General features: G+C 39.9%; 1 protein-coding gene across 15 annotated transcripts in view; it reads left to right on the top strand.

Annotated features, from left to right (window-relative positions):
- The window catches only part of BCAT1 (branched chain amino acid transaminase 1), a 65415-nt gene that overhangs the window by 17937 nt on the left and 21958 nt on the right, over nucleotides 1-25520 (top strand). For all 15 annotated transcript variants that reach the window (XM_065031147.1, XM_021295936.2, XM_065031169.1 and 12 more), the window contains 2 exons: nucleotides 4671-4742; nucleotides 22071-22271. In XM_065031147.1, coding sequence (XP_064887219.1) covers nucleotides 4671-4742; nucleotides 22071-22271 — 273 coding nt within the window. The remainder of the gene's footprint in view (nucleotides 1-4670; nucleotides 4743-22070; nucleotides 22272-25520) is intronic.

Here is a 25520-nt window from a genome sequence, read left to right on the forward strand (position 1 = left end):
TTTAGGTTCTTGTCCTCCATGAGTAGCCAGTGCCTGCTGACAAAGTACTGTCTATAATTCTTTCATGGCCATGGAAATGGGTTTTCAGATGTTCCCTGTGGCTGGTAGTACTCTTAACCAGGGCACTGGTGCTGTTGATTAAATTCTCACTCAGCATGGAGACATCATAGCTGTCTGTGGGCTGACTTGGATAAGCGCACCCTGGTGAAACCATAAAGGTGACTAAGGATTTTGTGAAACTGCACATCTGGAGTTGTTTTGAAAGCAACCAATATGATTTCATAGCTGAAAATATGAACTCTGCAGAAACTATTTGCATTTATTTCTTTACTCCTACCTTCCACTAGGGAAAGTTTACTGTTCCCCAGTGGTGAGAAGAGTCATCAAATATATTAAACAACAGAGAAAATTAAGTGAGCACAGGACTGATTAAATAATTAGATTTCTTTGAAAAAGCGTGACAAAGTATATGGCATATAGGGTAACTGCAACTGTTCTTTTTTTTAAAATCAAATAATGTCATATACTGTAGGTTAAAGAAGTGTAGTTTGCAGCTTAAGTTTACAGTGATGAAGCTTGTAATAATCTTCAGTTCCTATTTCGTGAAGAAATATCCTATAGGATAATGAGGGAGCTAAAAGCTAAGAAGAGCAGTTCAACAAAGTATCTGGTAGAATCTCAGTTTATAGCACAGATAATCCCAAAAGAGAAAAAAAAAAAACATTGCTGCTACTACTGCGTCTCAAAAGCTACCAAGTGTGAGGGCACAGGAAAACCTAAGGTAGACTTATGTAGCCTAGGGAGTTTGGGGAGATGGGCCTGTTTTTGTAGCAGAAGGTCCTTTCGGCAGAAAGTGATTTGACTGCATAGAACAGGTAGATTTTCTGTTTTGAAGAAGCTGTGAGATGCAGGAGGATGCCCCAAAAGATGAACATAACTAGAGGCATGGCAAAATGGTAATAAAGAAGTTGAGTGTTCCTCCAGGTCAGTACTTTGGCTACAAGGTCTCCTGCCTGTCATAGAACAGCAGTCAGAGGTGGTGTGCTGAAGACAGCAGGGAAAGCAAAGAGTCATTGATCGCAGCATCCTGATGCTCAAAGATGCTGAAAATACGTATGTCTAATGCTGTTGGAGGACCAAATGCAGGAGTTGAATGTTCGGGTTTGGGAAAGCTCTAGCAGAAGTGCAGGTGACAACTATTAAGTATAAAATTTCCAAAAGCGCTGGGAAGTGTTAGACGCAAAATGATCCTTCACATGTTGGGAGGAGACTAACCCCCCTAAGGCTTACCTCTTCCTTATATAACAGTTAGATTCAAAATGAATACTAACGTGAAGGAGCACAATTATCCAACTGAGTTTGTGATTACTTTTGTAAATGGTAAAACATTTGGAATTATTATAGCATTGAGATCTTCTATAGAAGTAAAGACAGAATGACTCCTCTCCAGGTCTTAGGAGTGTTTCCCAGTGATACAATGTCACATAAAAACCACTTTCAAACAAAATTTAATCTAGTGCAATGATGTACACTTTTTTTCTCATACTAGCTTTACAGTAATGATAAAATCAGTGTGCAGTTTCAATATTTTTGAAGGAAACCTGTTAAATACTGTCCTGTTCCAATTTACAAAAAGCAGTTACATATACCATAAAGAAAATGTTCTTAGCTTGACACCACAACAGAGGAAATACTATGATGCTTGGTAATTGCGCAGCAACTTCATACAGACTTGAGTTACCTTTTAGGAGGCATTGACCTAGTGGCTCAAATGTGTCTTTAGGAGAACAGCAGTGTTTTAATGGATGCAGTTTTAAATCTACCACACTATTAAATACAAAGGGCAAATTTATGCTTAGTGTACCTCCCTTGGCAATGTTGGCATTAAACCAGGGAGCGATTTTCCCAGTTGCATTTAACAACATGCTTCAGATTTAAAAGCCATGGAGCCATTAAAATCTGACTCTGTCAATTAGAACATAATTGTGGTATGTCTTTCTAGTGCTGAGGGATTAACTCAATCTCAGTGTGGTTAATAAAGGCAGTTAGCTACTTGCTTTAAATATGAGTTAAATCTGTAAAATGTAATGACTTAATGGAGAACAGGACTGGCCCCATGGCATATGCCCAGAGAATGGACTGTTGACTTAACTGAGTTCAGTGAGAACCCTTGAACTGAAGGGAAACATGATCCAGCCCCAGGGGCTGTTCCTCTAGGTGGTCCACACTTGAAATTCACATACAAGTTTTGTATCTTTTTAAAGATCATGAAAGAGAATATTAAACTATGTCCAGCTTGGGTCCTCTCTGTGTTGATGCCAGCACTGGCTTTAGGGCAACTTTGTAAAGCTGAGATGGGAAGGAACTGAAGCATAATGGTTGAGTATTTGTGTTGGTTGTCACTGGTCATTGTTATTAGAAAATCCAGCTTTGCATACTAAATGTTAGATAAAAGCCAGCAATGGAGCTGGAGCTGCTTGAGAGATTCTTGCTCTACAGCTTGCAGTGACCATCCTATTAGCTGGTAACCAGCATGCTTTCCATCCTAATTCACCGCAGTGCAAAGAAAAATCAGTTGGCGTAATTCATCTGCAGAATACTTAACTGCTATAAACTGATGGTGTCATGAAGGTCTTCTGGGATTTTACTACTGCATTTGGAGATTTTTGAAGAATTACAGGGGAAGCAAGGACATATTATACGGTGCTTAGTTCAGACTGTCCCTCAGTTTTGGTAACACTTTAGTCCTTGTAGTCTGACACTGAATGCCGTTGAACACTACCAAAAAGACCTGTCTTTCTGGAGTAAAAGACCCCTAAGCGTTGAGGCAAATAAAACATATTTTTAATAAGGTTTTAAGGTAAAGCAGATTAGCACGTTGCAAAGAGATTTGTGATTTCTCTCGTCAGATCCTACTTTAGTTTATACGAAGGAGCCTGTAGCCGTGATTGCATGTCTTGCTATAGAGGATTAGAAAAAAAGAGGAACAGAAGGGTTAAAGCGATGGTGAGAAAAGGCAGAAGGGATGTTATGGCCTCCCTGGGGCATTGGGGAGGAGGGGAGAGGAAGTGAGATCTGCTGGGGTTGGGAGTTTGCTTTTTTTCTCTTGTTGGTAGCAAGCCTGCCATCTATTGAAGGCCCACTGAAGATACCACCTCTTTTTTTTCTCCCCTCCCCCCGCTTCTACTGTATCCTCAACATCTGTTAAAAAAACAAAACAAAACAGAGAAAATCATGTTACCTGCCTTATGTGTGTCATGCTTTACAGCCCGTGAGCCCCCCAGTTTTGGTGGCTGCTGCAGGACCATGGTGGCTGGTGTCTGCCTGGCACTGCCATCCACCCTACATGCAACCCTCCTTGTAGGGTGAGGGCTGCTCCCTGGTTAAGAGTTTGGTGCAGGGATCTCCCAGGCTGACCTTGAAGGGTTTCCTGTGCACCTCTTTCCTTCAGGAGATTATGCTTTTGATCTGGGGCTTTCCTCCCCTTGGGCGAGGACTTCCCACCCCAGAGGAAGCAAGGCTGAGGGCTGGCAGGGTAGGAGGCAGCCACCAAGTGGTGAGCAGCCAATGCATGCTCCGGCTGGGGCTTTTCCCTTGTAGAGTTGAAAACCCCTTGCCTGTCAGCCATGGCAGCAACGTCCCTTAGTGCCTTTGTCCTGCCTTAACCCCCTTAGACAGCTCCTCTGGCCAGCCTGACTGTTCGCCCCTGCCCTCCCATGCCTGCCCTTACCTCAGCAGCCAGCCCTCCCTTTTGCCATCCCCTCCATCTTGCCAGTTGTGCTTCTCTTAAACCATCCCCCTAGCTATCCTCATCATGGCCTGTCCCCCAGATAGTTGTGCTCCTGGCACCTTCCTCGCTCTCCCAAACCTCTACCCTCACTTTACCTTTCCAGCTCTTTCTTAAAGGCTGCTTGGAAACAATAAATGCTGTCAGGACTGTATTTGTGTCCTTTGCTCCATGCTTTTGGGTGTAATATGCATTTACTGGCAACTGGCAAGGAAGGTCTAGCTAGTTCAGGACGGTCCACAAAGATGCTAGCCTGATGCAGTGGAAACTGGGGATCTTGCTTTTAAGTAGGTGGCCTCCACCTGTCTGTTATCCCCCTGTTGCTGAACAGAAGGACACCTAGAACTCTCTCTCCTTTCTGTTCCTTTCTAGCATGGTCAGTGGCAGAATCTTGAAATTCAACATAACAGACAATTCAAAATACTCTTGATTGTTTATGTAGGTGACCATTCCTTATCATTCTATTTATTTAATGAAGGATTTAGCAAAAACAATTCTTCCACACTTCTCCAAGAAAAGGCAAAAGCAAGTCTGTTACGTGGATGCTTTAGTAGAGAAACAGGGATCTGATGGAATTGTGTAAAAGCAGACTTTGTTTGTTCAGCTTCGAATGAAAGACTCGCGATGTTGCCCATACCCTTCTGTATTTCAGAGCAATAATCTGATCTGCTGTTTCTCCTCTAAAGCCCTGAAATATGCTTGCACAAGATAATGCAACTGAAATAAAAGTAGTGCTGAGAACCTATCAAAAAGTTCTTGCTAATATGTCTACTGACGATGAAGTCTGAGTTCAGTACAATCTGTCCCTAAAAAGAATTAATGTGTTTCCACTTTTCTGAAATGCTGCATTGAATTTGATTTCCTCTGTTTTTATTTCTTCTAGGGCTGCCATAAGGACTGCACAGCTGGAGTGTGTACAGGCAAAACAGCAAAGCAAATGGCTGAATCTTTCAAGGTGTGTTGTTTGTTAAAAGATTAATGTCTGAAGCGTTTCAGTAGATGGTGCCAGACAGTGCCCATAACATGGTAGTGATTGTTGTGCAGGCATTCATCGCTACTGACAACGCTTGAGTGTCATAATTCTGGAAATAACTCTGGAAGTTGTATATGCTGAAAATGTTTTCAATGTAGAAATTAAAAATGTTCAGGAAGATGTTTTATTATAGTTTCAGGTACAAGCTAAAAGGTTAGTAGTTGTTAAGCAAAAATTAAAATGGTACAGATGATTTTATTTTTAACTCTTATCTGGTTTAAAAGCAATAGAAATAAAGAGTGATTCCCCTCATTAAGGTTTTTTTCTAAACAAAGTCTATGTAATGCTCTATTATCTGTTAAAGTTTGGCATTATGAATAATATTCAAAAGTATGTTTTTCCATCTGGTCCCAAAGTTGCGGAGCTAAAGATCTCAGAAGGATTCCAAAGGACACCACAGCTCTGGCACTTTATCAGCACTCAACAAGCAAACAGGGCTATGATAATAAGGAATGCTGAGCAGTTGCCAGGAACTGGCATGAAATTGAATCCCTCTTTTTTTATTTTAATCTCATGCTTACAACTGAGCTCAGTTAAGATACCATTCTTCTCCTCTGCCTCCTTCCTGAATGCAGTGCTAGTAATGAACAGCTCATTTTAAACACTATATGGACACATATGTCAACTTCTTATTTTCTGTTGGAAATGTAAAGCCCATCATCATGTGCTCCTTTGAACTCTACCTTCTGTCCTCATTGCCTTTTTTTTCTACCTCTCTTTTGTACTTCTTTTGCCTTTATTCTTATATCACACATCTGTAGTTCTTTCTGTCCCTCTCTTTCCCTGCTTTACAATCTTTAAAAGTCCACGTCTGTATTTTACAGATGTTTAAAAATACTGCCCAGAAAAAGGTGACCTCACTTGTGCTTTTTCAGCAGTTCCCTTCCTGTTATTGCTGACTATTGTCAGCAGTACGTGAGATAAAATTATAATGATAGGCTTTGTAACTGTCATGTTCTTCCTGATTTTTTGGGCAGTGTCACTGCTGTGTTGTCTTCTGAAGCGTGCTTAAGTAGTTATTTCCCTTTTAGTTGCCAGGCTTTAAGCAGATATGGAAAATAAATGCTTTAGAAAATGTGCTGGGCCCTTTGATAAGATTTGTTCTGATGCTGATCTCATTGAAAACAGCAAAGAATTCTTGAGAGTCTGTGATTAAAGAATTTTGCCATGTAGCAACATGCCATATAATTTCTTTTTCCCCATTCTCAACCCTTCCCAGTTCTTCTCTTCCTCATTTTTTTTGCATTGTGTCTCTGGCAATTCTGCCCCAGAAGGAAGATTTAGGATGACTTTTCATCCAGAAGGTCTGATTTGGAAAATGTTGACAAAAACAGACACGCAATCAGTTTTGAAACCCCAAAATTCACTAAGTAATGGAGTACAGAGTTGTTTTGTGAATTCACCTTTCATAAATAGACAAGATCTCAGTATATTAATTCAGTAGAGTGTGCTGGGGTATTTAAAAACAAAAACTGCTTTACAGAGAGAAGACTCTGGTGTAGCAGCTCTGTACTGTTTTCTTCCACTCGTTGACGTAGTCCAGAAGGGAGACAGACAGAGTGGCAACAAACTGATAGTGTTTGGGGCATAGGTGACCCGGGCATAAACTAAACCAAACTTAAGGCAGATTTAATTATAATAGCATTCAAGCAGGTGCCTTACCCAAGCTCCAGATATTGGTTGGCACAAAACTGGATTTAATCCAGTTTCCTTTCTGTCAGTACTTGCATGTCAGCCAAAATGGTGAATCATTGTGGTGGAGAGTCTTTGTGAGGGGGAAAAAACATACTAGCAGGTGGGACAGATGGTCATAAAGGGAGTAATACTAGAAAAAACAGCTGTCTCAGGCTGAAATCTAATTGAAAGTCCATTCCTGCCTTATGGCTCTGTTTCCAAAGATTAGCTGTAGTCACCAGTAAGAGGTATAGTTTTTTAGAAAATACTGTACTGTAGGGAGTGTATATATGAAAGGGGTGGTGTAGGGGAAAGGGACCTGGGGGTGGACAACAGGATGACCATGAGCCAGCACTGTGCCCTTGTGGCCAGGAAGGCCAATGGCATCCTGGGGTGTATTACAAGGGGGGTGGTTAGTAGATCGAGAGAGGTCCTCCTTCACCTCTACTCCGCCCTGGTGAGACCACATCTGGAATATTGTGTCCAGTTCTGGGCCCCTCAGTTCAAGAAGGACAGGGAACTGCTGGAGAGAGTCCAGCGTAGGGCAACAAAGATGATTAAGGGAGTGGAGCATCTCCCTTATGAAGAAAGGCTGAGGGAGCTGGGTCTCTTTAGTTTGGAGAAAAGGAGATTGAGGGGTGACCTTATTAATGTTTATAAATATATAAAGGGTGAGTGCCATGAGGAATGGAGCCAGGCTCTTCTCGGTGGCGAACAGTGATAGGACAAGGGGTAATGGGATCAAGCTGGAACACAAGAGGTTCCAAATTTGAGAAGAAACTTCTTCTCAGTGAGGGTGCCAGAGCACTGGAACAGGCTGCCCAGGGAGGTTGTGGAGTCTCCTTCTCTGGAGACATTCAAAACCCGCCTGGACATGTTCCTGTGCGACCTCACCTAGGCGTTCCTGCTCCAGCAGGGGGATTGGACTAGATGATCTTTTGAGGTCACTTCCAATCCCAAACATACTGTGATACTGTGAATATAGGTATTGATTGTAGTGTCATGCATTATAATGGTTATTTGCAGTCTCTTTAACTTCATTGCCAAATTAAAAAGAAAAACTTTATAAATGAAGGAAAAAGTAACACCAGACAATGACAAATAAAATAGTTTGGGTTTGTTCTAGGGAACTGCACAAACATTTCTGTGGAGGGAAGCTATGGTTACAATTTCAGAAACTATAGCTAATACTATTTCAAAGGAATCAAGTTGACCCGTGGGGCTGACTGTGCTGAAGAAATCTGCAAGTTTGTGCCAGTAACCTAAGTGATCCAATATTGTGGGCATGTAGAAAACAGAGTATGGTTTTGTTTTATGCTTACATAAAACATATTGTTTGAAGTGGCTGATGCCCAGTGTGTGAATGCCAGATTAGCCCTCTGAAGATGTGTCTTTTTAGAATGCAGTGCTGTGCTTTTTAAGTGGGGTGAGCTGCTTTGAATTTTACTGCAATTTCTGCCTGACTTGTGAAGGTGGACTCAGAGAGCCCCTATATACTGGGAGGGAAGGAATGAATGCCACCTACAGCTTCTAGCAAGCAGTGAGCCCCTCTGCTATCTGCTTGCTATTGTTGATTTTTGTGAGCTTCTCTTAAGTCAATAGGTCAGAATTGGCACTTTGTTCATCTTTACTGCTACTTAACTACCTTAATTTCACTCACTTCTGCAGTTAAAAATTTCATCCTGACGGGTCTGTGATTTACGAGATGCTTGATGTGTTGACACATGACCAGTGATCTTGGAACAGATAAGAAACATTGACGGAAATCATGATTATGCTAGAGTTTCCTGTACTGCAGAAAGTGTCAAATCTCCAGGATTTATCTACCCAGCTCCACTAGAGTGAAATCTTCCCCCTCCCCGCTACCCCTCCTTGTATGCACACGTCTATTTATTTAATTTAAATAACTGGCTGTGCTTTGTGATCATAACCTAAGAAGTTATACTTGTAGTTTTTGCCTGTTGTCAGCATTGAATCTCTAGGAAGGGAGTATGAAACCAGTAATGGAAAGTGCAGTTATCGCTTAAGGTATTTTTGAATGTTGAATCGAGAAATGCACGTTATCTGATTTTCCTGTTCTACACTTTTGTTTGCATTCAGTAATACCATGAAATAGCACACAGTAATGTCTAAGGCACTTCATGTTTATGATTAAAAATCTGGTAGTTTCTTTAGTGCATTAATTCTGCTCATTATACTGACCCAAAACAGAATGAATGTTGTTTGGATAATGTAGCAGTCTATTTCCATACATAATTCTAATTTGGTTTCTTTAAATGTGTGTATTAGCTCTGACTTTGAATTCATAATACTTGGCCTTCAGCAACTAAAGGTATCTATTAATATCATTGCCTTTTCTTTCCCTCATGTTATCAATCCATATCCAGAAAGATTATTTTCGTTTTCATATAACTTTTTGTTGTGGAATACATTTTCTCTTTGAGAGACTGATGCATGGAACACCTTAAGAAGGTATTACCTTCTCCCATTATGTTTCTCTGTGTCGTAATGATCTGCAGCTGCATAGAATTAGTTGGGCATCTGAACAGTGCAAAGTTCAACAGTTCTTGTGTTTTAATTTGGAAGGGCCTCTTCAGTGTACCAAAATGGTGCAGACCTAGGGAATACTGTCTAGTCTGCAATGCCAAAGCAGAATGAAGTAACTGTAGTTTACAAGTGGATCTGGATTGACTTGCTATATGAAGACTTGTAGGACTGGAATGCATAGTGTTTTAAGTACAGCTTCTGTATCTGAACAGCTCCTCATGTTACTCTTAATAAGTGTGAGTGTCCCCACACAGTCTCCTGCAGACAGACCCAACCTTCCCAGGCTTCGAGCCAGTGGGATGTGAGGCCAGGGCAGACGGTGAGCTACGGGCAGGTTAGTGCGGTGCTGTGCTCAGACTAATAGTCCCTGCTGAGATCTTGGACTTGCTAGACTGGAGATGGTTCTATGCTAATATGTTTGCATGGCTAGCACACATCTAGCTGCGTGAGATACTGGATATAGTGAATTTTCTGTAATGATGAATGTTTTAATGCTTGTTTCCTGCATTGCTATAATGTTTTAGAGTCCAGGCTCTGAACTAGCTGATATTGTGCTAGGTATTGTACAAATTAGAACATAAAAATTATTTCTATGCTGTAGGTATAACCTGCAAATAAACAATCAAAATCTCTGACAGTTTTTCTACATAATCTAAAGCTGTAGTGTATTTTGCATCTGAATGGCGTATGAAGAAACTGAAAATCTATTTCCAATTCAGGCATTTGTGGTTCAGATTGAGAGACTGCCAATGAAAGCTTTACAGACATTGACCTTGTTTTTGGAGGTCTCTTCACACAGATTTAGTTGTTCCTTGTAGTAGGGCCTTTAGTTGCATGTTTTAAAATGTGTAGCCTTTGCATGAAATGACTGTGAACTTGTTTTGCTCTATGTAACATACTGTGCTGATTCTGATTCTCTGCCTTGTTTCATATTCTTGACATATAATGCAATAGCATTAAGGATGAAGAACAGGTCTATATCTTACCCTGGAAACATTAAAATTGTAAGTACAGTAGTAATACAGGAGTAATCTGTGCAATTAAGATGTAGGTTAGATGTTATTGCTGTGTGCAGCATTTCTTGTCATCTAGTTTATATTAGAAAGATTTGGCAAAATTCCTTTTTTTCTGTGGAGAAAGATATGCTAATTTTCAAAACAGTCTTTCAAAGGGAAAATCTAATTAATTATTGCATTTTCTATGTTTAAATTAATGGAACTACATTACTGTGGTTCATCACCATGTTTATACTAATGAAGCTTAAGTGTGTTTATAATTTGTGCCAAAAGTAGTGGGATATATGATTTCTTACTCTGGGAATTGGAAATGGGACCCGTCAATTTCAAGATATTAGACAGTTTTAAGCTTTACTTTAGAAAACTATTTTATATGTGATAAGGTTGCTGACAGAAATAAAGAATTAACAATTCTCCAATCCTGTTTTTTTAAATAAATCTGTTTCTTCACCAAATTTTCTTCCTTCCCCTCCAATGGAAAGATTAAAAACTTAAAAAGTTAGATTGTTCTGTATTTTATAAAACATCTTTTTAAAATTGAAACTAATTGACTGCATCGATTGGCACAACATTAGAGTGACATAGTGAAAGTTCCACTCCTTGAAGAGTTTAGGAAGTACATAGCACTTCTCTTGTGCTTTTATTTTATATCAGAAGTAGGTGCAGTTTCTGACATGCTCAGAGCATATGGATCAAGGGAATGCTGAAACGTTTTGAGAATGAGAAGATATATGCATTACAGTTACCACACTATGTACAAGGCTAACAAATATAAAGTGTTTTACGTGTTTTATATATTTTCACATCTCTTCTTCTCCAGTTCGTTCTCAGTTTGTCGTTTTCTACTGACACCAATAAATTATTTACCTGCCAAATCATATGGACAGTCAGTGAGGCTTTTTGCCATGTTGCAGCTGTTGATTTTTCTGTGGTTTTGAGGTAAGAGGGGTAGTTAGGAGATTGTCTGCATTTGCATTTTTAATTCCTTATTAGACGTCATTTTAAATTTTGATTGATCAGATAGAGCATTTCCTTTATGTTTACAATAAGTAGTATGGGGAAAAATTTATTACAGAAATTTTCCAGTATCTTGATGCTGTGATGAGGAGTAGCTCCTCAAAATGTGTGTATAGAAAAGCTGCTTTTATATAAACTGTTGTGAAGCAGTAGAAGAAGGATGACCAGTTGGATATCTGTACGTATGTGTAACGTTACACAATAAGACATCTCCAGATACTTTGTCTTAGAACCATAGGCCATCTTGTCCATCGTCCCACCAAAAGTAGGAGTTTCATCAGCACCAGACCAGGTCAGCGGTGGCTGTGCCTATTGAATGCAGTGCTGTGGTACTCTCTTTAAGAAAATGTGGTGTGGTATTGGTGTGGGGGGGTCGTGGTATTTCGATTTGTTTTGTTTGGGGTTTTTTGTTTGTATGGGGTTTTTTTTCTTTTTTTTTTCCTCCCCCCTCCCCCCAATTCTTTTGTTGTGATAACAGTATTTAGCATTTGTGGAGTGGGCATTACTTTAGAAAAGGTCATTCTGACTTTATCTTGATTTCAGCTGAATCTGTTCACTCTAGCTCTTCATCAATGATTTGCTTTTCATCATGTATTTAATCAAAAAAATTGGTGAGTAACAGTATTATTAGATCGCAGTGCCTTCCTATCACTTATGTCCCCTAGCAGGGTATGTGTGTGCTGTAGAATTACTTCAGGTGATTTCCAATCACATCTATTCTGTCATCTTCACTTGCTAAGAGGGAAACCAGCTACAGCACAGAGAAGGCTGAGCGATGAGTGGTTTCTGGGGTATTCTGCATCTACACACACATTGCACAAACTCTTGAATATTACTAATAATAGCTGAGAAAGACTGACTTACAGATCTACTGTTTTAATTCCATGTATTAGGAAAGTATGGGTCTAGGTCACAGTAATGAACAACAGCAGCGTGCTTACAGCTGAGCATCCTGTTTTGATGAAAGAGAGAAAAAACAAAGCTCAGTAAGTGTTAACAAATGTTCCAGTGGTTACTGGTTGCATGGCTTTCCTGAAGGAGACCATGCAAGGTGCATGCATAGCTGGAGCGTACACTAAAGCAGCTTGGTATTGCTGATGGCTCTAGTTGGCACATCAATGTTTCTAAATCAAGCTTGTTATCACAGGGGATAACACAGTAGTGTCACTGCTTCAGGATCATAGTAGCCAAGAAATGCTACTGAGCAATTACAAGTTCTTAGTGCTGTGAAAATAATTCACTGTGATTCTTCCATGAGACACTAAGGGATGATTTCCCAACAGTCTGCAGATAGGTATCTCACACCATCAGGAACCTATCTGTAATGTGACATTTGAGACCTGTGGCAGCTCTCTTCAGTTTCAGCTTGAGGGCAAGTAGTTCTGTGTTCCTCTTCAGGTGGGTAATGTCCTTCAAATAGTTGTAGGCTTTTAGCAAATAGGTTTTTATAACCTGCAGGAGGGAAACTGATTGACCTGCTATCTGAAGCTGTAGGATTTGCAAATAATGCTATTTGTCTTCAGCAAATAACAGGAGCTTTTAACCAAGATAAAAGCAAAATGTTAGGAGAACAGCCAGGGGACAGTTTGGCTGAGTTGATTTATAGGACAAAGAAAGTGATGCTTTATCTTTTTTTTTTTTTTTTTTAACTAGGAGCTTAAGATGTTGTCTGTAAAAGCACAGAAATTCTAGTCGAATTTTGGAAATTCCATTTGACTTTTATAATATTCTGGATTTATTTTTACCAAGGTGAAGAATTACTTTTAAAATGCCGGGCTTCAGCACCAGCCAGTGATTCCTAAAGGAAACATTATATGACTGCAAGACTTAAAAAATCCATTGTGTCCATACAGGTTTCCAAGAATTCTTAAATGTTAATGTCATTGTGATATCAAGTCCCCAGATTTGATATTATCTGTTTTCTTTGCTGAACATACATGAATAGGAGCTACAATTTAGGAAGATAATTTATTCCTTTTTTTGCTAGAGTATTGTAATGGCCTTTCTGCTTGCTTTTAAAAATGTCTCTATATTCTGACTCCCATTAATTGAACAGCCTAGAGAGCTGGAATATTTTTATCTTACTCCCATACTTGGTCCCCATTTCTACGAGAGTGCTGAATAGAATGAACTGGCAAAATGTGGCAGCTTCAGTGGCAGATCAAACATTGCAATTCATGGCAAATTGTAAGTTTACCTTCTGTCTGCTAGTGTGAGAGGGAGATAGGATAAGAGAAAAGACAGGTGTGGCTAACTGCATGTTTGAAATTATTCCTGTAACCTATACATAAGAGACTGTAGCAGGAATGCATTTTATATTCCCAAAAGTTTTTGAAATTCCATATGAAATGGTGAATTCTGAATGCCTTCATTCCATGAATCCACTTCCCTGCATGGCTGCAAGCTTATTAAAGTCAGGGTAAGAAGATTTAATTGCAACTGGACATGTGAGATTATGATTCTATTCTTGGCTATTCCACATAACATGTTTGTGACTGGCCTGGCTACTTAGGTTAAATATGTCTAACTTGTTTGTCTGAAATTTAGGTTTTGATTTCTTCCTGTAATATGGCTACTTTTTTAGAAAAGCTTAGATGTAAACAACTCATTTTTTGTTTCACTTTGTTTGTGTGAAATAGAAATTATAATGTTTCCTGAACCAGGAGATAGTCGTGTCTTGAATTTTTGTGGACCCAATTTATAAGGTTGGGTTTTTTTTTTCCATACAGCATTATTTAAACATCTAAAACAATGCACCACTGTGCAAAAACGCGGTATCTGTGAAATGTCACAAATCTCTCTATTCCAATTTGGTGTCACAGGCCAGTGTGAGCCCTCAGCTTGTGTTAGGCTCAAACCTTCTCCCAGGCAAACTCTTTCTAAAAATGGAACATTGTGTTTATGCTGCAATGCAGAAGTACAGTGGTTGTGAGGCAAGGAGCAGCACAGCATCAGGACTTGCATTAACCAAGCTGTCAGATCTTTTGAGAAGAAGCAGTATATACTAGTAGGGAATAGTATGAATAGTGTACTTAGTTGATGTCTTCCGTTATGAAAAATGGTCCTAGTTTTGTATTTATGGACATGTTTGAGTATGTGTCTATGAGAGGACTTTCTGTGCAAGGAATTGGGCTATTACAGAATTGCACTCTTTGATTTCCCTTGTCGTTTTATGTGGAATTACTTCTTTCTAATAAAAAACCCAGGTATATCTACATTGCAGACAGGAAGTGCAGTTGCTTGGCCAAAGAGGATTTTTATATAGCTAATTTGACCAGCGGTAACAGTGAGCTACAGCAATGTGGTTTTCAGTCCAGTGTAGTTAAAGCCTGCTCATACTTCCTCCCTATTACTTTTTTTTTTTTGTAGATCTGAAAATACCACTAGCTGAAGTAGAGGAGATAGACCCCATTAAAATCAAATAAATACTTTCCTTAGATTTCCTTAATATCAGCTAGAAGGTTTCCTTAGGATCTGTAGGAACCCCATTTCTTCAGCTCTCTTAACTTTAAAAACTTGCTTCAGTGGAGAACAAACTAATGAGTATAAGACAGAAAAAAAAAAATAAAATAAAAAATTACTAGTCCACTTAATTTCCCTGAAGTAGTAGAAATGGGTGAGACTATAAAGACTGAGGTAGTTTTGCTTCCCTTACAATCCAGATTCCTATGAAGCTGGAAGAAGAGGTCTTGATTAACTTAAATGGGCTTTGGATGAAATCAATGGGAGTTGGTGCAGTGCAACATTTTAGCACATATGAAAAAAGTCTTAGTGCCATTGAAACCAATGATATTATGCAATATCTATGTGCTTGAGTGTTTGTTGGTCAAGATTGGTTTCTTTAATGCTTTCTCTACAGTCTAGGTAGACTGTAACTTTCCCTCATCTTTATTTCCCCTTCAGTGTGTTTTGCGAGCTTCAGACTGCGTTTTGAGCTGTGCTGCTGCCATAGGTGCCCTTTACATTCTCTAAGGCGAGAAGTTCATGTCAATTCCAACAACTTATCTGTTGTCTTGTCAGAGCAGGTTTACTTCCCCGCCGTCTGCTCCAAATCCAATATTCCTGCATCAGAGTTGGAGCATCTGGCAGACCAGAGGAAAGGTTAAAGAAGCCAACGATATGTTGTACCCTTTTCCTTTTCTTCCCATTGCTTGCTGAGTGTAACAGAAGGTCATTCGTTGGTTTGACAAATATGTGATAAATATTTGTTATTAATCATTTAGGTAGCTAGATATCTTGCAGAGGATGGACTACACAAAGTCTTTCCAGCCCTATTTTCTGTTGCTTCCATGGTTGACTCACGACTGATTCAGAGTCTTAACTCCCATTTGCTTTGCCATTTGTCCTGTGGTTTGTTACCCAGTATACAGTTAACCTGATGCAATGATTCCTGACTGCAGTCCAATTACGTGTGCTAGCATATTCTCAGATGAAGTCTCAACGAAGCTTCATTTTGAAAGATTTCTGGATATTCTCCCTGGGGTTACAGAATACAATTTGTTATATTTTGTTTCTCTTTATTTTTTTCATAGTAGGAAGATTAGGCCTTTCTTCCTGCTCAAATCTTTTTATATCTAGGTATGCTTTCCATTCTCAAGCCTCAGGCTCTGCTGTAAATTTAAAATAGTAATGATGATAAAGGGATTATAGGATAGCTTACATTAATATTACTTTATATACTTACAAGCTAGTAATAGATTTACAAGAATTTATTTAATTCTGTCTTATTCTGTTTAGAGATGATGATAGAATTCTTATTGATCTTATTTTTTCTAACATAGACTTTATTATTGTGCTCAGAGCCATACAAGGTTTAGCCCTATACAGATGGTCCATGCCTCTGAAAACTAGCAGTCTTTTCTGAAGAAGGTGGGGATGGGGGGGATAAAAACCAACAAAACAAACAGATCTTGTTTCATTCACAGCCTTTAGGACAAAAATCTCCTCTTTTTTATTCAAGTAGGTGCTCCTGTGGTGTCAGCTAGTGATTAGTGGATAGAGCTGAGAAGTAGTAAGTTGGACAAACTACACAAAAATAACACCAGCTAGAAGAGGTTGTGGTTGGTTTCATCTACTGCAGTAGTATTCAGCATTTCTATTTCTAAGACAGGGTTTAAGAATAGGCAGAGCAGGCAATTACTCATTTTGTCCCAATGGAGGAGCAAAGTACCAGTTTCCCTAAGACCACACACAACCTCGGTAACCTTTTCCTGCTTTCTAGTTGCAGAGCCTAGCAGTTGCTCCTGTCTGTTCTGATGCCACTGATGGAGGAGTTGGCATGTCATCCCTTATTACTCTGAGTTTGGCATTAGTTTGGCACAAGACTTCTTTTGTGTGTGTCTGTGTGTGCATTAGTAGCTGTTAAGCATGATTCATGATGTCTGCCTATAGAAAGCAGACCCATGCGGTGAGGCTCTTCCTGGGTCAGGTTGTGGTTCCCTGTGGATTTCTTGTAGTAGCTGCTCTACAGGAGCAATTATGTGCAACAAATAGTAGCGTGAGGCTGCTGGGCTGGAATATCTAATGGATAAACTTCTGCAGCCAGCTGAGAACACTGCTCAGGTTAGCAAGAAGACAGGGGCTGTCCTTTGCCACTTGCAGCTTCACATCTGAAAAGTGATGGAGGTGAGTGAGTTGCAGGAGAAAAGTGGTAGCTTGCTCCTTGGCTGCAAAGCCAAAAAAAACTTCAAAGAGAGGGTTACAACTTCCAAAGCCACTTTCTTCAGCCTAGTTAGTATCCTCAACCTAGTTTCTCACCGCTGCTTCTCTTTGACAGTGAGAAGAGCTCCTCAGCCCGTCATATATGAAGTGCCTTGGGTTCAGGAGGCCAGGCAGAAGGAATTATGGGATGAAATCAGCTGCACCATCAGAAAGAATGGCTTCCTGGGATAGAGATGGGCGAGTTGGGGGGGGTCCAGAAGCAATGATGAGGGTGCCACAGCCAGAAGGACTGAACAACATCCTCACCACTGGAGCCCTCCTCAAAACCACTCAGTCTAGTCCAAGCGTCGTTCTCTGCAGCTCTCCCTGGCTACACTTTGTTACCTTTCACCTTTATTTACTCTTTGTCATCTCTCTCCTCAAAATTTCCTCTGCTACTGCAGCCCCATTTTGCTGTTCACAAGTGCAATGGGAAGACAAGTTATTCAATTTTGCCTACACTTCCGTGTCTGTTATTGCATCAGAAGGACCTGATCTTTTCTAGGATATGCTTACAAAGTCAGCATAAGTAATAAATAAATAATTGCAGTTGCTTTGTGATCTTGAATGAATCACCCTGACTAGAACTCAAGGAGGTTACTTATTTCATCAGAACAGGTTACAGTCAGTCTCACTGAGCGGATATTTTGAGGATCTCTGCTCAAACTTGCCATTGTAGTTAGGTAACTTGTAACCTGTTTTACAGCCAAGGTTGCCGGTTCTCTTTTTACTCAAGTAAGTGATAGAAATGCTTGGCCCAGCACAGTGTTTAGAAAAGTTTGAGTATGTCAAATGTGTTACACCCGTTAAAGCTGTTCAACCTACTGCTTATGGTCTGGTAGTTTCAGTGGACTGCAAATAACTGCAGGCAAGGATCATTTGGGAAGGCATTGGCAAAACTTGATGGAAAGAGTAGGACAAAATATGCAGTTGCCATCTGCACCTTCCCAAAACAGATCTCTGGGGCAAGAAAGGTAGGGATGTAGTAGTGAGAGTAACAGCTCTGGCCAGAGGCTGCTGTCAGCTCCAGATCCACTTAAGGCTATTGCAAAGGCTGGGAAGAATAAGCATTAAACTGACATCTTGGTTAGGGGCACCAGAATGTCTTGCTACAGCTTTGGTTAAAATTGACACTGTCCAGCATATCACTTTTAATTTGACCTAGCTCATAATTGACAAGATCTGGTTTGATCAAATGATGAATTTTAGTTTCAGAAGGTCACAATATATCTTCTTTGCTTGGGCTGGGTAAAGCTTCACTCTGGAAGCAGTTGCATTGGAATCAGCAGGCACTTTTCAGATGAGGGTCTATTCAAAAAAGTGCATCTGGTCGAGGCAGTGGCTGTTTGTAGGTGTAGTGGTGTTATATATGCCCTGAAAATCAACAGCATCCGGCCGGCTTCTGCACCACTCCTTTTTGCCTACCATAGGCAGTCCAGTCTGGTTCTTCCTATTTTTTACCAGGGTGCCCTGGGCTCGGACTGTGACATGCAGAGTTTGCAGAGCTGGAACTACATATTTTTAATTTTACTTCAGGCAACAGGTGCCAAATATCTGCACTTAGTAGTCTGTGTGCCACATCTGTTTCTTTTCTTTATCTCCCTTATCATTTTTGTTCCTGCATTTACCAGTTTTACTTAAAGTTTAATGGTTTTATTAGGCAGCAGTGTCAGAAGGTGCTTGAGAGCATGTTAATAAACAATGCAAGCAAAACCTAGCTGAAAATCGCCCTTTGTATTGGCAGCATGAAGAGTGGAAATCTGGGTGGGTGTTAATGCCAATCCCTAATGCATCCTTAATGGTGCTTTCAGGGCTGTTGACAAAGGAAATAACTAGATGATCTTTTGAGGTCCCTTCCAATCCCCAGCATTCTATGTGATTCTGTGTAAATTCTTCTTTATAAAGGTCATATGTGATACCATGGTAGCACTGCAATAATTTTAAAATGAGTGATAATTGAGTAATAGGCTTTGCTCTCTTTATGTGGGTTCTTCTCAGTGTCTGGTTTTCCTTCTGCTCATTGAGCAGCACCACAAAATTCTGGGGCAGAACTTTGGGGCAAGTGAAGCCAAAAGGATCTGTAGGCCAGGAGCAATGTTATATAGGGGATATTATCACTCGTGGACCTACAAGAGGTTGAGGGTGCTGGCAATACTTAGTGCTACAGACCACAGTGTAGGAGAGAATAATCCAAGGATGGCTTCTCCAACCTCCTCCCACCCCCCATGGAAAAAAAAGATTGAATGTATTGTGTGTCTTCATATAAAATGTATTTGGATTCTGAAAGATTTGGGTGATTTTGCACACTGTTAACTTGCACAACTTGCTGCCTGGTAAAAAGAGGCAGAAAAACACAATAGAATGAGTAAGAGGGAAGAGCCTTAAGAAAGGATTTTAAGGAAGCAATGGCCAAAAGAAATTCTTAAGTGCATTTTCTGAAAGCTTAACAGGGTTATAAGGATCTGGAAAATAGCCTTTTTGCCTGTTTTAATGATTGTTGCTGTACTGGTCTGTGCAGTTTAGCCTATATTTTATGTCTTCTGCGGGGTGTTCCTACTTTTGTTTGAAGGAAGCATTATGGGTCAAGTGACGTACCTGATGTTATTGAGTCTGATGTTTGCAAAATGCCTGAATGAAAGCTGATTTCCCTAAATGCTGAAGGAGGTGATAAACAGCAAGCGGGCTCCTTGTTCAAAGCGCACAGCTCCAGGAAGTTCTGTGGTGGAGAAACTATTTGCTTCCTTGCTGGACAAGCATGATGGGCACCTACCTCTGTAGGCTTTCTGCCGTCAAGTGATTCAGCCTGAAATCCAGTCCAGTGATCTATGTTCGTGACTGCAGAAGAAGCCCCCAATCCCTGGGGCTGAAAGCCAAGTGGCATGGCTACTTCTGTGAGCCACAGGCACTGCTGTGTGGATGCCTGTCACACAGGACAACCCGTTTTATTGAACCTGCAGGAGAGAGCGCTTGCATGCCTCTGATCTCTAATGAGCTACCAGAGGAGTGACTCGACCTGTACCCCTCTTTGTATTAACCATTGGGGCATAACAGTGTGCTTGCATTGGGTCAGAATAGTTTTATTACATTATCGCTCACATGCCAAGGACTCTGTCCAAGGCTCTCTTGAACCCCGGGCCTCTAAAGCTGGGGAAATCTCTGTGGTGGCAAAACTGGGTGAAAGAAAGCCCACATGTTCCTAAGTGAGTGTGTTGCTTCACTTGTGGCTGCAGCTTGCTGCTCCCTCTACCTGTGCTTGTGGGCCTCTGAGGAGAGCCAGGTTAAAATCCTTCCCCATCCTTGAAGTAAAAGCTGTTTATTAACCTCGGTGAGCTTAGCAAACATTTTTACAGTGCTGCCTTTCAACTGTTTGTGCTACAACAACTGAGGAAGTGGCAAACTGAGACATATGTAGCCCACATGGCACTAAGTTAAACTGTTAGTGCAACTGCAGCTGAGAAAATCAGCACACTGATGGGAGTTCTGGGGGGTGAGACTACCATGGGATAATTCTCATCCCCAGGCCAGTTTATTGTGAAGATAATTACCTTAGGAGAAATGACCTGAGATGAGACAGAAGCCTTAACTTTGTGAGAGCTGTTAATACCACTGCCAATAGGTGTTCTTTAGAAGCTGTGATTCTATCCAGAGATAGAGCCAGGCGTATAACTGTGCTCTACATCCTCGCTTAAGCCCCATTGACATCCTGCTCCTGTCTAAGTGTTTTCCTGAGCTGAGTCTTGCATTGTGGATAATTGGAAACACTCCTTTATGGCTTTTATTTTGATCCATGTTCTTTGGTGATATCTTTCTTTCCAAAGTGTATGATAAGAGCTTGTCAGGTAAAATTAGTTTTTATTTTCAGGACATCATTAAGTAGTGCTTTTCCCATTGACACATTCACTGCAGGGTACTCTAAAGAGTTAAGAAGAGTAATTGTTGTTTCATCAGATTATGTATTAGTTCAACCAGGCTAATGCACTGTAATATCTAGACAAGCCCTATAATTGGAGGTAGAATGAAACAAGCTTTTAGCTATTCATGTGCTCCAGCTCTAAGTTAATTTCACATCTAAGCCATTAAGAAAAACAAACAAACAACCCTCCCCAACAAATGAAAGCCAACAATCAATAAAAAAAGGCCATTGTTCATTAAAGATATTTGAAAATCAGGTTGTTTACAGAGACAGGGATGTATTATTCTTTTTCAAGAGCTTGGAACTAATTTTTTCTCATTTTACAGAATGTATGCTGAGTCTGAAGAGTCAAAGTCATTGATATTACTTGCAGAACCACCTTTTAAATGCATGCGCAAATCACTCGAACAATAATCTGAACAACCTGTGTTCCAGTCTATTCCATATCTACCCAACACAGAGGAGTGTGGGTACTTGGGTGTCAGTGCCTTCTGTGAGGAGGGAAAATGGAGCTTCAAATACAATTCTTTGTTGAGTTCTTACCTTTCTGACCAGCACAGTTTAAATGCTCATATGGCACAGAAAGAGAATGGAAAGGGTGGATCAAGACTCTGCCCACTTCAGAGCCCTCTAATTGTTTGGCCGCTATCTGTGTATAAAAGGGGAGTGACATGCCAAAGATCCTGCTTTCCTTCTTCCCTTGGTGTTCTTTAGGATGATTCACACCATGTGAGCTTATATATATATAAAAGAAAACTAACTCTATCCCAGCCAAAACCAGCAGAAAAAACAGTGCTATGTTTCTGCAACTAGTCACTCATGGCTTGTAAGAGAAAATCTCTGCAGTTAATTGTGCAGGGAAACTTTTAGCCTTCTTTGCTAATGGGATCTTTCTAGGAAAATATGAATGTGGATGAACAAGCTCGTGTGATGCAAGTAATCTGCTGACACTGATCTCTCATACTGGTTTTATGCATTAAAAGAAAATAAGCATGACATATTTACCTAGTTGTGAGGGGGATTAGTTTCTGATGATCAGCTTATGTTCTAAGATATAGCAATTGGGTGTTTCTGGAACTTGTATAGATGTGCTAATCTAAATGTCCAATAAATTTTCATCTGCTAATTTTCTGGTTTTATAGCTTGCATGGCTTACACCACTTAACAGTGCTTCAAAATATGTTAACTACTTCTGGTATAAGCACCACTATGTATATGTGTGCATACACAGTATGAATACTTAGCCAGCTATGTGATTCTGTCATTAAATGTCCCTGCAGATAAAATATTGCATTTATCCATGTTCATTGACGCAGAATAGTTTTTAAATCGGTCTGACTTAAAGATTTTTATACACTTTGTTTTTGTTTTCATGTTCTTCAGGCTTCAGATTTGATTATCACCCCAGCTACAACTTTCAAGGAAAAGCCAGACCCCAGTGGTTTGGTATTTGGAGCTGTGTTCACTGATAATATGCTGACAATTGAGTGGTCCCTGGCTTCTGGATGGGAGAAACCTTATATTAAGCCACTTGAGAACCTCTCATTGCATCCAGCCTCCTCAGCTCTGCATTATGCTTTAGAAGTGAGTACCAGATTGATTTGGAAACTGGTATTTTATTTCATTAGCTCTTGAAGCCATAGCTTTGTAATACAAGCATTATTACTGTCTCAAGTTTGAGTTACGTTTTTGTTTGTTAACTGATGTCCTTCCATAACAATTTCATTATTTAAAACAGGGTTATATTTATGTTGGTATAACTCAGAAGCAACTCTGGTCTGTGGATTCCAGCTCACTTGACTTCTTAGCCTAGTGAAGGTGAACCCTTTCTTGTGTGGTGACAAATTCATTTGACAAAGCTGTTTAGTTCACAGATGGTAGATCAGCCCAGTTACTGTCTCTGGTGTAACTTAATGAAGCGCTGGATGAGACTATCAGAGATTCCAAGAATAATTTGGTGACTGAACATGCACATCATGAAAGTTATTCTATGCTGGTTTAAAGGTTCATAGCTTGGATTGCAGGACAGGCTAAATAGATGCTTGTTTGCAACTCTGAATAAGTCTGGAGAGCTCCAAACTAGATCTGACACATTTGAAATATCCAGATGTATTTAAACAGAGAATATACAGCAAGGAACTTTGGAAAGTGAAATGTTAAGTCGGAAACCAGCGTGGTTAACAGTTTCCGTGCTTAGCTGCTTACTGTCTAAAGCTGCCTTTTGTGTCTCCAGAGCAGCTCTGGCTATACTCACGTCTGTGTGAGAGCCTTGGTAGAATGCATTTGCTGAAATGGAAGCCTGTTTCTTCTCCCACTTCTGGGTAGGTGGGAGTGTGTCTGCTGAAGTTAGTGGAGTTGCTTGTGCCTTTTTTTTTCCCCTCTTTTTTCTTTCTTTTTTCTTTTTTCTTTTTTTTTTTGTTTTACCACTAGTGAAAGGGAAGGATCAGGCCTTTCTGTGCTTGTTGTCATTGAGCTCTTGCATTCACAGTTTTTTTGTTGTTGCTGTTTTTTCCCCCTCTAGTCACCAAGCCTCCAAAGGTCCTGTGTAAATTACAACATGCCTCTGTGATCAAGGCTGCAGCTCTTGATTTGCCCAAGAATTAAGAAACCACGCTGGAGTCCCAAACCTATATTTCACTCATAGTAGCATATAACTTTAATGCTTTGCCTCTGGCCCAGTCTGAAATCACTGCTAATATGAATATGCTCTCATTTTTTTCCATTTTTTTTATTCTTTTACCCTTGTTGCATCACGTTTCCTCTAGCCAAGAGGACAGACAGAGGAGAATCTGGTGCCAATGCTGTGGCTCAATGAATACACAGTGGGTATAACAAAAATGATGAATTTGGCATTCCTTCCCCTTCTCCTTGCCCTCCATGATGCAGTGTGATAGTCTGGATCTGCTGAACTCCAGATCCAGCTTCTGTGATGTACAGATGTTAGATAATGTTGTTTGCACACCACTGTAACAACCAACCATCAAGCAACCACAGCAGTTGCTTTCATTCAAGTTGAGCATTCCTGGAACACATCACTGTCTCCCTTTTTAATGAGTGAAAGGGTTTACTGAGCTCTGGAAGGTTAAAAGTATTTCTTTTTGGAGAAAAAAGATTTAACAGCTTGAGCAGGCTTTGTGTTTCAGCAATGATGTGATTCTTCTCTTAAGCCATTGATCAAATCTTAGTAGTAACATTCCTTCCTCTTCCCTCTCATTAAAAGTTCTGTGAATGTGCTTGGGAGAAGGGTGGGGGGACACAACTGTTCTGTGATAAGAAAGTAGCATTACAGAAATGTAGTATTTAGTAACTGGCCCAATAAAAATCATATGAAAGTTATCAACCATATCAGCAGCTAAGCCAGGGGTGTCAAACTCATTTTCACTGGGGGCCACATCAGCCTCGCGGTTGCCTTCAAAGGGCTGAATGTAATTTTTTAGGACTGTATAAATGTAGGAGTAGTCCTAAAATTACCTCCAGCCCTTTGAAGGCAACCATGAGGCTGATGTGGCCCCCAGTGAGAATGAGTTTGACACCCCTAAGGTATGCCATCCTTTATTAAATATAGAATTTTTTCTTGTTGCTACAATGTCTATCCTAGGAACAGTTTATTTTTCAAAACTGCATACAAAGCTTTTAGTAAAGTTGGCATTGCCATAGGAATAAGATAAATTTTGAAGGTAAAAAGTTCTGGGTTCTAATTCTGGTTCTGCTACATAATTGGCAAGTAGCCTAAGGAAAATTGTCAGGATTCCTGCAACCCAGTTACAACCCAATTAAAATTTGTCATGTGGAAGGACCTAGCTCTGTCATGGGACTGCACAAAAGCTTTCTAAACATTGTATTTCACTGATCCTTATGGGAAAATTATATACAATTTAATAATGATGAAATCTTGAGTATTCTACTGATTACTTATATGCAAATACAGGACTCTTTTTTTCCATTTAAAAAACCCTATGTATGTAGATTTCCAACCACATAGGATGTATTTCCAGACTTTTTTTTTTTTTTTTTTTTTTTGGAACAGTCAGGAAGAAAAGTCTGAGGAGACTGACAGGAGTGATGCAGTTGAATTCGTAGAACTTATACTGAAATTTAATGAACAAAGAAACGCTTTAGAGAAGAAATTCTAAAAATCTGAATTCTTACCTATAAGCATAAGTGATCCTTTAATCTAAATAATACCTGTATATATGTATATATTACTGTGAGCTTATACATGTGTTCTCTATCTATATCTGGAAATTATTAGTTTGTAACTGAAGATAACTATAGATATTTTGTAGGCATATGTTTTTTTTCTGTGGTTAGGAGATGCTGTAGAGCGTTCTGCTGGGAAGGGCACTGGTGGGATAAGGGTTTCTGGTATAATAAATTGATTGTTAGTACTGGTCATGCAGATTCTGCAGTTCAATGGGATAATTACGACTAATTTAAGTTTTCTGTAAAGTATAGATTAACATTTTCATGCATTCTTCCTCTAGTGTAAAGCTGATGTATCTGCCTCTCATGACAGCTAAACCCACTTCCACAGAGTAAGGGTATATGGGGGAAACAAGTGACCAGGATTTTGCTACAAGTGCAGCAAGAACTGCAACAGAGTTCCCTTAATTATCTTATTTTATGATTCCTGCCAAAATGTGTTTTGGATGGAGCACTAAAAATTATTAACATATGTAATTAAATTCTGTAGATCTTTTCTGTAAGGTAGAGTACTCTTGGCTCAGCCTTAGGTATCTGTAAGGATGTGTGGAAATAGTTAAGTCAAACACATGCTACAAATTTTAATTGCTGTAACCAAATTATGAAAAAAAGTGGTTATCAGTAAGTCCC

Source organism: Columba livia, chromosome 1 (genome assembly GCF_036013475.1).
Source record: "Columba livia isolate bColLiv1 breed racing homer chromosome 1, bColLiv1.pat.W.v2, whole genome shotgun sequence".
NCBI lineage: Eukaryota > Metazoa > Chordata > Aves > Columbiformes > Columbidae > Columba > Columba livia.